This window comes from Gadus macrocephalus, chromosome 7 (genome assembly GCF_031168955.1).
Source record: "Gadus macrocephalus chromosome 7, ASM3116895v1".
Taxonomy (NCBI): domain Eukaryota; kingdom Metazoa; phylum Chordata; class Actinopteri; order Gadiformes; family Gadidae; genus Gadus; species Gadus macrocephalus.
In genome coordinates, this window is record NC_082388.1 from 13024138 (window position 1) to 13037233 (window position 13096).

A 13096-nucleotide genomic window follows, 5' to 3' on the forward strand; every position below is an offset into this window, starting at 1 on the left:
GGAAACTTGTCTTGCAGTCAAGTACACATAAATAGCACAAGATACACAAGGACACACAACAAAGAGATAGACACAGGCTTATATAAGTTAAAAAACGGTCATAGTTATTAGGTCACGTGATTCAAATACAGTTACAGGAACAGTATTTGCAAAGAATTGTGCAAATAGAGCAAACGTAGTATTACGCTAGGAATAAAAGATGTCTTTGTCCTATTGGACTTATAAAAAGGGACTTGTCTCCGGCCTGAGGGTAGGGCCTCAAATGAACAATGAAGGGGATGATTTTTACAGTCCAATACAGACATTGCTTTCTGAATAACCTGCTTCTCATAAATGTGCAGCAAGGATGCTTGTGGACAGCCAATCAACTTCCCAGCCACCTTCACAACTTCACCATGGCTGAGGTTGTTTTTGTCCCTAAGGCTGATGCCATGCAGGCAATTAAAGAAAAAGTGAGAACCGATTCTAAAAAGGATTTGTAAAATATAGACAACCTTATCGACATTGAAAGAGTATAATTGTATCATATTGGCAGGTTTAGAGTAAATATCATACAGATTAATTAAGGATAAGCTTTGGGAAGGACATCCGTCAGGGGCGGTAGCAGAAGGCCAATATCTCCCTCTAGCGGTGACTCTCCAAAGTGCTGAATTCTCTGTTCGTACTGCATTCTCAATCTTTCATAATGAAGCAGTGTGACAATATGTTTTGAAATGTATGAACCATTGGTTTTCTTTCACCCTCCAGAGCTGACGAGGGGCTCTGGTAAGCTCTAACGGTGATTGTCCATTTTTTTTTGGGATTAATCAATACATGGATACGAGTGTGACGAAGGCTAGATGATCAAAATAAATAACTGACGCTAAATCTGCCTGGTTCATTTCATTGTTGGAATAAATATCTAGTCATGTATTTTGTCTTCTTTATGAAGACGAGTGCGACACTATGAAGCAAACGTGAAACTTGAGTTGGAATAGCTTTGTGAGACCCATTGGTAAATGATTTGCAGTCAACGAACGGTTTGAGGTTTGAGCCGACCAACAAATAAACACAGGGTCAATGACTTCTAGTCAATATTTAGAGTTGGTCTGACACAACATGATCCGTCCCTTTCGTTTCTTATTGAGAGTGAAACACCAGAGACTAAAGGCTGATATCTAGTTCTGCTACAGCCTACATCTTCAAGTTCACGGTGACTTCTCCCCCGTGTTCCCGGAGGCTCGTGGTGAACATGAGGCTGGGCGGACAGGTGCTTTGGGTGCTGTGGGTGATCGCGCTGCACGCCGCATTCGCTGCCGAAGGTGAGCACCCCCCCCCCCTTAGAATACTGCTATTTCCCATTATGTATTTTTTATTTAATTTATTGATTGTTGAACTTTGCTGTACTTTCCAGTGATCAGGGAGCATGACTTTCTGACTCATTTGTTTATTCATTCACACGCGCGAAAACAACAGAAGTGAAGGTGGCGTAAGAAATGAAGTAAGAATAGAGTGATGGAACCAACCAAAAAGGGCTTTTCGGGGAGACTGGCCCCACTGCCCCCCTGAATATTGTAGGCTGATGTTACAAAAGTGCCTTTCCACAGAGTCCTGTGAGGCGCGCTGTGGCGTCTTCGATGCGCAGCGGAGATGCCAATGTGACTCCATGTGCGTCTACCACCGCAGCTGCTGCCAGGACTTCCAGTCTGTCTGCCGAAGGAAAGGTGTGTTTTCTCATGGTCATTACCATTGTTAATTTGTTATGTCCCCACAGTCCTCTTATTTAGAACAACCAAATTAAACACTTAATACCTGGAACAATATAGACCTACGGTCCACTTATCTGAACCGTGTGTAGGTCTTCTATGTTGTTATCTTATCTGATATCTTATCTGAATTTGAATATTATCTGACCAACATCGAAAGATATCGAGCAATTTATTCGTAGCTAAATTTAAAACTCAACTGCAACATTTTCGTTGATCCTTAACCCGAAGCCCTCCTCCTCCGCTAGCCGCTCGCGGGGATACGTTCGGTAACCCGGATGACCTCCACCCAACGGGGAGTAGCATGGATGGGGCTGACGTTACCACCAGCATCACCCCCAGCCCCACCACCATCGGCGCTACCCCAGATCCCACCACCACCGGCGCTACCCCAAACCACACCACAACGGCACCCATCGCCGCCTCCCCCTCGGACCCCGACGAAGTCTCTTGTAGCGGGCGGGCGTTCGACGCCTTCCTGCAGCAGAAGAACGGGTCCGTGTATGCATTCAGAGGTAGGCCTCATCCTGTAGGAGGTGTAGGCCTCGTTGAGTAGGAAGTAGGCCCCTTACAGTAGGAATTGGGTCTCGTCAAGTAGGAAGTAGGCCATGTCCAGGAAGAAGTAGGCCTCTTCAAGTAGGAAGTAGGCTGCGTCCAGAAGAAAGTAGGCCTCGTCCAGTAGGAGGTAGGCCTGGTCCAGGAGGAAGTGGGCCTTGTCCAGTAGGAAGTAGGAATCTTCCAGTAAGAAGTAGGCCTCTACCAGTAGGAGGTAGGCCTCGTCAAGTAGGAAGTAGGCATCTTCGAGTAGGAAGTAGGCCCCGTCCAGTAGAAGGTGAGCCTCTTCCAGTAGGAAGGAGGCCTTGTCCAGTAGGAAGTAGGCCTTGTCCAGTAGGAAGGAGGCCTAGTTTGTTTTCCGGATCTGCTGGTTAGGTTGGTTTGCCGTTCTTTGTATTTCTAAATGCTGTCTGTGTATTCAGCAGCACCATATACGCACAATAGGTTTTAAACTAGAATTGATATACCATTTCATGTGCATCATATCTTATGACTATTAAAGGACACATATTATGGTGTTTTCCCAACAAGTAAACCTAGTATTTGAGTTCCAGAAATCATGTTTTTGAAGCTGTTTGCTGGAAATTGCGGAAAAAAAACGTATGAGCTCATGAGCTATATAAATGTTTGGTTATGACCCAGTATAATATTGTATAACATACAATACACTCACAAATTGAATTATTATCCCAGGTGAATATTTCTTTGAGCTTGATGAGAGTTCGGTTCTGCATGGGAACCCAAAGCTTATCAAGGATTTTTGGGGGATCCATGGTCCAATCGACGCTGCTTTCACACGCATCAACTGCCAAGGAAAAAGCTACATCTTCAAGGTAAGTTTCAGACTAAAATGGTTTACCTTTCCCTGGGGTTTTTTAAGACGTAGAACTGTGGTAAAAAAAAATAGTTAGAAACATTTATAAATCTAAGTCTAATTGTAAGAATATCCACAAATCTTTTCGAAATACAGATTTGGGAGAAAAAAATAAAGCTTTTGGCTAAATAAGTTCACAATTGAGTTGGTCGTTTTTTATTCATGGTAATAACTGTAGCAATAGAGTGATATTGCTGTAGTAGTTGGGGGCTGTAAACTGTAATAGGATGTCTGGAAGCTCATTACTTTACATTGCGTTGCTCCTCATAGGGGAATCAGTACTGGAGATTTGAGGGACATGTTTTGGATGACGATTATCCTCGGGACATCTCAGTGGGCTTTGAGAATATGCCCAACGACGTTGATGCAGCCTTCGCTATACCAGCTCCAAGCCTCAGTGGGAAGGAGAAGGCCTACTTCTTTAAAGGTACGTGGCGTGGTGAATTCAGCCCTCTACCATGGCAGGCTGAAAGACTTAAGCCAGCACTACTTTATTATACAACGAGGAAAACTACCGTAGGCCTATCTATAAGGCCACCAATTTACATTTTGTCAAAATGTGGTTAAAAGATATTGTGGTGGGAATTCCAGAACCACGTCAATCATAAACTTGACCAAACTGGGTAAAATAAAGAGTCATCCGAACTTATAACAATTATGGTCATATATTTGGGTAATAACAGCATAATAACATACAACAATCATACAACAAACAATTGAAAATTTTTATTTATTTTATTTTATTTAACCTTTATTTAACCAGGAAAACATCTTATTGAGATTAAAAATCTCTTTTTCAAAAGAGTCCTGGCCAAGACAGGCAGCAGCACAGATTTGGTAACAGACAATCATTTAAAAACAACAGAGAACATACAAATAGAGCCACAGTTAAAACATCATCAAACAAAGCAAAACATATAACAATAATCTGAGGCCTAGATGGGAGTCCTCCCCACGTCTCTCCAAGAGCCCCACAAGGAGAATTTCAGTGCATTGGCCAATGGGGAGGGGGTTACCAGTGGCACGGGTCTCAGAACTGCTGAGAACAGCTCTGCTCCCCACATGATGTGTGATGGAACAGTCCATCATGTTGTTGCCCCTTCATCATGTAAGCTGTCTCCTATTCCTTGCATTATCTAGCCACTCTACCTGTTCCTAACATTATCCAACGTTAACCCTTGTTCCCGGGCCAACCGGTCATGAGGGAGCAGAGATCCCCAAATGCATTCTTGTACTTGATGAGAATACTGGAAACTCTGTCCATTAAGTAAACATTATTTGATTTGATAATTAACAATTATAATGTGGGGTCTGATAGTGGTGACTTCTCAGTTAGACCCCGAGGGTGTCAGTGAAAAGGCATTATCAACAAATGGCAGTTACAAAAACAATGTGAAAACACAATTTTCCCATTACCATGTGTCCAGAAATGGCTGACATTTTTTCCATATATTATCTGTTTGGTCCTCAATTTCCAATGCTGCATAGGCCAATGTAAAATGCACGTGTAACAATGATATTAAAACAATTTTAAGCATTGGATTAGCTTGGTAGTGCAATGTTTCCTCATATGGTGAGGAGGACCCAGGGCCGATCATGTGACGAGTGCGACGGATATACCAGTTATACCTGTTGGTTTCCAACTACCTTCAACCTGTCTTCAGAATAAATCCAACGCCCTCAGCTGTCATGGGACACATTCTGCTTCACGATCTCACTCTGTGGGGGGGGGGAATAAAACACAAGAACGAAGAAGGTTGGAATGGCCTTCAAATAGAAATGATGAGGTTACCCTTGTGAGGTTTACTGGTAAAGGCCACTGACTGAATCATGTTATTATTTTCTGTTTTGTCTTTCAGGCGACCAGTATCATCAGTATGAGTTTAAATTCCAGCCCAGTCACGAGGAGTGTGTGACCATGACTCGATCCTCCCCATCCGTGAAGTTCACACACTACACCCAACTGTACCACGACCAGCTGCTGGAGGAGATGTTCGCAGAGCTCTTCAGGGGGCCTTGTACGTGTGTGTGTGTGTGTGTGTGTGTGTGTTAGCCAAGTGTGTGTAAGCAAAGTGTGTATGTGTGTGTGTGTGTTTGTGTCATGCATGTGCATTTTTGTGGCTAGTGAATTATTTAATATATGTATTATATGCATTTGTGTCAATTCCCCTCACATTGTATTCACAACCTACACTCTCTCTCTCTCTCTCTCTCTCTCTCTCTCTCTCTCTCTCTCTCTCTCTCTCTCTCTCTCTCTCTCTCTCTCTCTCTCTCTCTCTCTCTCTCTCTCTCTCTCTCTCTCTCTCTCTCTCTCTCTCTCTCTCTCTCTCAGTCCAGGGTCAGAGTAAAGGCCCTCGTCTGATCAGCAGTGATTGGCTGGGCATCAAGCCACCCATAGACGCCGCCATGGTGGGCCGGCTGTGCCTCAGCCCCAAGTCCACGCCCACTACTCCGGTGGTTCGCCCATCCGGGGGACGGAGGGGCAGTAAAAAGCGGCGGGGCAGGGGGCATCGCCGGAGGAGCCGTCAGAGAGGCCGTCACAGCCGCTCACTCCACGACTATATGCCAGACATCTTCAGTTACTTCTATGGAGACCTGAGCAGCGACAACTACGGCAGCGACTACTTCGACAGCGACTACTACGCAAACAACTACGGCGCAGCGACCACCACCGCGCCCCCGGGGCTGGTGGTTCAGAACGTCTATTTCTTCAAGAAAGGTAGGCCTTTCCCTGCCCAGTATTCACATCCCTGGTCGACTGGTCCACTACCCGTCAGTAGGCCTGGTCACCTGGTCCACTACCCGTCAGTAGGCCTGGTCACCTGGTCCACTACCCGTCAGTAGGCCTGGGCCTGGTCACCTGTTCCACTACCCGTCAGTAGGCCTGGTCACCTGCTGGTCCACTACCCGTCAGTAGGCCTGGTCACCTGGTCCACTACCCGTCAGTAGGCCTGGTCACCTGGTCCACTACCCGTCAGTAGGCCTGGTCACCTGGTCCACTACCCGTCAGTAGGCCTGGTCACCTGGTCCACTACCCGTCAGTAGGCCTGGTCACCTGGTCCACTACCCGTCAGTAGGCCTGGGCCTGGTCACCTGTTCCACTACCCGTCAGTAGGCCTGGTCACCTGGTCCACTACCCGTCAGTAGACCTGGTCACCGGTTCCACTACCCGTCAGTAGGCCTGGTCACCTGGTCCATTACCCGTCAGTAGGCCTGGGCCTGGTCACCTGGTCCATTACCCGTCAGTAGGCCTGGGCCTGGTCACCTGTTCCACTACCCGTCAGTAGGCCTGGTCACCTGGTCCACTACCCGTCAGTAGGCCTGGTCACCTGTTCCACTACCCGTCAGTAGGCCTGGTCACCTGGTCCACTACCCGTCAGTAGGCCTGGTCACCTGGTCCACTACCCGTCAGTAGGCCTGGTCACCTGGTCCACTACCCGTCAGTAGGCCTGGTCACCTGGTCCACTACCCGTCAGTAGGCCTGGGCCTGGTCACCTGTTCCACTACCCGTCAGTAGGCCTGGTCACCTGGTCCACTACCCGTCAGTAGACCTGGTCACCGGTTCCACTACCCGTCAGTAGGCCTGGTCACCTGGTCCATTACCCGTCAGTAGGCCTGGGCCTGGTCACCTGGTCCATTACCCGTCAGTAGGCCTGGGCCTGGTCACCTGTTCCACTACCCGTCAGTAGGCCTGGTCACCTGGTCCACTACCCGTCAGTAGGCCTGGTCACCTGTTCCACTACCCGTCAGTAGGCCTGGTCACCTGGTCCACTACCCGTCAGTAGGCCTGGGCCTGGTCACCTGGTCCATTACCCGTCAGTAGGCCTGGCCCTGGTCACCTGTTCCACTACCCGTCAGTAGGCCTGGTCACCTGGTCCATTACCCGTCAGTAGGCCTGGGCCTGGTCACCTGTTCCACTACCCGTCAGTAGGCCTGGTCACCTGGTCCACTACCCGTCAGTAGGCCTGGTCACCTGGTCCATTACCCGTCAGTAGGCCTGGGCCTGGTCACCTGGTCCATTACCCGTCAGTAGGCCTGGGCCTGGTCACTTGGTCCACTAACCGTCAGTAGACCTGGGCCTGGTCACCTGGTCCACAGTTACCAAAGGCTTGTTGTCCCCATCTGCCCAGCTTGGTCCTCGGCCACAGTGCAATGATGCTGCCGCCACAGTATCGGACCTGCGAACATGCAAACGTAAATTGTTGCATTACCTTGTGATTGGTCGAGAATCGACAAGGCTCGCTGGTAGTAGATGGAAACGGGTGAATGTTTTTGTTGCATAATGGTAAGGTGAACCTGCCCGGGTCTACTGCCTCCCGAGCACTGTGGCTCCATGATGCCATGGTGTATGAGTGGGGCCTAAAGCATCTCCTCCCCCTGACAGATAAATACTACAGGGCCAACCTGAAGACCAAGCGGGTGGACCGCGTCACGCCCCCCTACCCACGGCCCATCGCTAGGTACTGGCTGGGCTGTGACGCTGAAGAGCCTACGGTGTCCCGCGCGGAGAGGAGACGATGAGATGATCCACCAAATCATGATGGAGCAACACCAGATACTGAAGATCATGGAGATGATGGGAGATAATGAGCTAACAATACATGAAGATCAATGGAGATAGTCGTATAATATTATGAGAAGATAATATTAGGAGATTATTATGATTTAATGATATAATATATTGAGTTAATTATAATAAAGTGACAATAATATGGGAGCTAAAATTATGAGATGTATTTTGTCAAGGCGTCGAGTTCATTATCTGGAGAATATTAGGCTATGTATTGACGGATTGAAACTGCTTATTTGCAGAACAAAGACAATGCTCTGAAAGTGACCCTCTCCACACTAAAAAGATGAAGATAAAAACTAAATGAAACAAACTTGAACAAACCAATTCTAACACATGAGAGCCCATTTTGAAATGCAATTAATTTCCTGTCTAGGATTAATAAACAACATGGTATCTTTAGTATCCTCTATTTTCTCTCCACCACATGTCTATTTCTCTCAAGATCAACCACAGCCTCCTCTCAACAAAGATGAAAGCAGGAAGAATACACAGTTGATAATAATAATCTTCAGATTATATTGATAATAATCTGAAGAAAACGGATAATATTTGTAATAATATTTTGTCCGCTTTTAAATGTAGGTGAGGTAAATTTATTTATGTGGAATAGACTTGTCAGTAAAAGGCCCCGCTGGGATTCGAACCCAGGATCTCCTGTTTACTAGACAGGCGCTTTAACCATCTAAGCCACGGCGCCCCACGCTCCATTACGGGAAAAAAAGGGTTTATAAAATTAGACACAAGCTACTCGACATATTTTATTTAAAAATATTTCCAAATAGTTACTGTGTACAGCCCAGTGAAATCCAAACACATAGATTAAATATTTTTTCCTTATAATTCGGTTAAAACAGGCCAGGTTGTGAAAGAGAAGATAATCGATCATCGCCTCCGAAGCGTCCAGATCTGAGTTTACTGAACCCTATGTCCTGGAAAGCTTCTTCTGATGGACCTCAAGGGGGTGCTTCGGGTGTTCGTTGTCGGTGCCAGCAGACAGCGTGTCTCCGTAACCATTGTTGTCTGAAACCAGACACCGGTAGAGGGGCAGTCCCGCCCCGGAGGAACCTTGCTGCCGCACCGGCTTCCGACCGGCGGCGATCCGTGTTCGTTTTCCTCGGAGAAAAAGAGAGGAGACGTCATCCCACTCGGGTATCACCAGGTCACATGGAAGTGCTTGGTTGCTGAACAACAGTCCCGTAAGCTCCAGGTTCCCGACCCGTTCCTCGGCGACGTCGTGATACAATGTGCGTCCAGAGTCCAGTCCGGGACAGCTGGGTGGACTCTGTTAGACCCGGAGACTGGGCCCGATAGAAACGCAGAAGCAGTAGGGGTTGGGATATTTGGGGCCAGGAGCTCCACATGGTAGTGTCTGTGTAAGGGTATGAGGGAGGACTGCTGATGTTCAGGACAAGACTTTGGCGCAGATGTAGTTTTCTTGCCTTCAAAATAGCGCGCCCTTCGGTTCTGTAACCACAGTTGGGGATCACGTGGTACCATCAAGCAGAATGCTTCGGTCAATGCGGTATTTTTTGTTACGCTTAATTGTAAACACAAACGTAACGAGAGGGCATTGCATTCCTGAATCTTTGGCTCTGAGCGAGGAAAAACCTTCCTTCACCCCAGTCCGGGTCCTGGTCCTGGTCCAGGGAGAAGGTCCGCTCCAGATGGGCCCCGCTGAAGGTGGTCTGACGGCGTTTCTAGGGCCCGGCAGGGCCTCCGAGGCCAAAGGTCGAGGGATGCTACTTTTTGGGTGGAAAAAAAAGTGGACTAGGATTAGATATTGCAATAAACTATGACATGGCGTGTCGTTAATGTAATACATGACTGTAGATTACAAAGAGACACGCCAAACAACGTAATATCAATGTAAAACTAGACGCAGTAGCAGCGCCAAATCATTATGATTGGGGGTGCTACGGGGGCTGGATTGTTTACCGCAGAAGCTGTCACATTTTGAAGCAAAAAATAATACTACGAGAGAAAAACGAGATGCAATGATCCCGGGTTAATAGGCTACATAATTGAAATGCACGTTACTAAATGTTGCGTTTTACAACAATGCAAGCACAATTTAATTAGAATGAACAAATCAACAATGCATACAAAACAAACTTACGACAAAAAGCAAAACAAACAATCACATCCAAAACATTGTCACCACAGAAAGTATCTATGGATTTACAAAATAGTAGCTGTGAGCAAAAACAGGGCTGGATTGTGGAGTCACTGGACATACCAATAAGTGGAAGATACGTTTTCTTTCTGTACTCTTACAAAACATAATCCATCCCCCTCCTACCAAAACCTAGAACTTACATACACACATGCTAAACGCTGACGCTGTGGTCGACAGACGCTGATATTCGTTCAAAGACTGGTGAGTATAGCCTACTCACCTGTCAGCGTAGAATTATCCGCCTGTTGCTGTGATTGGCAGGGAAGTGAACTCCTTCAGATGACGACGTTGTGCTTTTCTCCTAGCACGTGGTCGCCGCACTTCAATGCCCATGGAAGCACACTGGTCTCTGGCACACTAGATAGCATTCCACGTTTCAACGTTGCTTCTCTCATTGAGGGTATCGACAACAGAGAAGACCAGATGCCAGCTCCAGATCTTTGGCCTGTTGATGATTGGATAGGGTTTTTAGTGAGTCTGAATATGCTTTCCAGCATAGTGACGTGCAGGACTAACTGTCCATCAATCAATCCAATCAGGCATTTGCCCTATGAGCATTTGTGTTGGGCCAGACTCTCTGCTCCTGTTCTCCGGTTTTGACAGCCGGCATGGGTGAAGCTCCTTTCGATATGACATGGGCCGGCAATGTAATAGCTTATATTGTATTGGCCTGTAATAGCCTGCATTCTGATAGCCTACATTTTAGTAGCCTTCATTGTAGTAGCCTACATTGTAGTAGCCTTCATTGTAGTAGCCTACCTTGTAGTAGCCTACATTTTAGTAGCCTACATTGGAATAGCCTACATTGTAGTAGCCTGCAGATCACATTGGACGCTGACTACAGGTGCATTGCTGCTGAGTAGCGAAGGGCCTCATAGTCCTCCATGCACTAGAGTGAGGATGCGATCATTAAGATCACCAAGGAAAACAATGTCTGGATACCACAGTAATTACGGTTGTGTTTGTTGACCGAGGCTCGTCCGGGACACATGCGTTGCTTTTGAACGTGTAGGTGTGGGTTTGGGTGTGTGTGTGCATGTCTTTGGGTACATGCATGCTAATGCTAGTGTGTATCGTGTGCACACATGATTTTGAATCTGTCCCTGTTTGTTGTTCTTTATAAGTGACATATGGATGTGTGTGTGTGTGTGTGTGTGTGTGTGTGTGTGTGCACACATGTTTTCACGTGCGTGTGGATGTGTTTACAGTCCTCCCCTGTGAAGCAGGGGAGGCTGGACTGCTGAGCAGCAACCAGGATGTGTGCTCTCCTTTCCTTTGCACAGTTCCCTCTCCCCCTGGCAGGCAGGAGGTCCGGCGGGTAGGTGTGAATGATGCTCTCTCTCCCTCACCTCCACACTTCCCTTCCTCCCAATATACACACCCTTCTTCCAGTAGCCCGCTCTTTGATCTGCAAACTTCACAATTCACATTTCCTGTCATCTTAAGATTTTTTTCTCTCAGTTTTCCAAGGGGGTTTAGGGACCCATTACGGCCTTGCAGACCCTCCTTGTGGACCCCCCTTGCGTCCACCGCAAGGGCCTGGCGTGCGCCTCACAAAAATTGTAACCTCGCGTCGAGGCAACGCAGCGGCAAGGTCTGTGATTGGTCGGCTAACTAAAACCTGACGCAGAACCAAAAAAGGTTCAGGACCATGCGTCCATGCGGCAAAGTGACTGCATGGTCGTTGCGTCAACGTCAAACCATAACTAAGCCTTTAGTGTAAGCCCTGTGGTGTCCCGCTTAGTGCCTCAGCCCCTCCTCAGGCCACACATGCCTCTGTGGGGCTCGCAGAGGTAGAGACAACGTGTGACTCAAGCTTGGCTTCAGATAAAAGGAGGAGTGCTCCACATAGGAAGACAAGCACAAGACATGATTAAGTGCCTATACAGGGCTGATAAATAGATATAGGGCCCTGGATGGAATGTGCAGAGCGGAGGAAACCAGCGAATGTCGACGTCATCTCAAGCGGTGAGATATAGCAGATTTGTGTGACATCTTGGATGAAAGAGGAAAGGCCTTTGCAGAGGAGACGGGGGAGGAATCCACTCTGGGACGGGCCTTCAGTGAGGCCTGAACGGGGGAGAGGGGATGGCTGCGGGGGGAGAGTGGGGAAAATAAAATAAAGTCAGACGTGTCAAAACCATAGTAAAGCAAAAGGGAATATCGTCTGTTCAGTCCGAGCACGTCCTGAGCAATAAGTTATAGAAGATGAGTGTGTTACAACTGCAAGGCCAAGCAGCTGAAAACGATAGCAGCATAAAACAATCTGCTTCATGACATTATTTTTTGTCATTTAAGAGATATTGTCACACTGGAAGAAAAATATATATATATTTTTTTTTTTAAAGAAAATGTTAATGTACAAATATGTGTGTACGAATAAAGCCTTGTAATATAACATAATTATTTTAAATAGTATGCATATTCCTCTTCGTGACACGTTATTTCTCATTTCAATTTGGTTTTGCAAATGTTTCACATCCATGAAAACTGTTTCAGCTTGATAAAAGAAAGTTTACAATCAGACAATTTTTTTGTTGTCAAGATGTTTGATTTTGTATGTTCCTTTGTAAATATCTTTAATGAGTTATAAAGTCGTAGCCTATGAAGTGAATCATGCACATACAACCCAGTCTCACGCCAAAAGGTGTAATAGCTACGTTGATCCTCAGCGGAACACCTGGTCTTGTTCCAATAAGGGCCCTGGGTTGATCGCCAGGCCCCCCGTCATGGTCGCAAATTATAGGGTGGGGTCTGTTGACTACCTTTTTATGATTGACGGCATCATACTCTACTCAAGTGATATGTTTGGAGGCTCTAGCCAAACCGTAAGTGATGGAATTAGTGGGTGATCTAGGGGTCTGGTAGCCTTTGGAATGAGCTAAAGACATGGGGTCTTTTTTATACAATAGCGGGCCTAAAATGAATAACATAGAGACACCTCTCTAGGCCTCTTTTATATGAGTTAAGGCATCAAGTTCGGCCCAAATTGCAAATCGTCAAATGCTCCTTTGAAACGCATTTTAAACGCATCCGTTTAAATTTATCTAAATTCATAGACAAGAGGTAGAAACTTGGCCATTAGACTTTCAACCAGATGGCATCTTTGGATCGCTCTGTAAAAATCTTGGGTCTCTATTAGGCAGACCCTTACCCTAATCCTATCCCTAACC

General features: G+C 46.6%; 1 protein-coding gene and 1 non-coding gene across 2 annotated transcripts; one reads left to right on the forward strand and one right to left on the reverse strand.

The window, feature by feature from the left end:
- The first annotated feature begins 1138 nt into the window (after positions 1–1138).
- vtnb (vitronectin b) lies at positions 1139–8146 on the forward strand. The gene is made up of 8 exons (XM_060055781.1): positions 1139–1301; positions 1587–1703; positions 1994–2260; positions 2994–3133; positions 3445–3601; positions 5034–5192; positions 5507–5893; positions 7559–8146. Exons 1-8 carry the CDS (start codon positions 1232–1234, stop codon positions 7693–7695), a joined length of 1434 nt encoding a protein of 477 aa, XP_059911764.1. The 5' UTR covers positions 1139–1231; the 3' UTR covers positions 7696–8146.
- Positions 8147–8370: 224 nt separating this feature from the next.
- trnat-agu (transfer RNA threonine (anticodon AGU)) lies at positions 8371–8444 on the reverse strand. Its single transcript has one exon. It is a non-coding gene; the product is annotated as a tRNA-Thr (tRNA).
- Positions 8445–13096: the final 4652 nt, after the last annotated feature.

Coding starts and splice junctions, on each gene's coding strand:
- vtnb (XM_060055781.1), top strand. CDS start 1,232: ATGAGGCTGGGCGGACAGGTGCTTTGGGTGCTGTGGGTGATCGCGCTG. Junction 1,302..1,586: donor CGCCGCATTCGCTGCCGAAG/GTGAGCACCCCC, acceptor GCCTTTCCACAG/AGTCCTGTGAGGCGCGCTGT. Junction 3,134..3,444: donor GAAAAAGCTACATCTTCAAG/GTAAGTTTCAGA, acceptor TGCTCCTCATAG/GGGAATCAGTACTGGAGATT.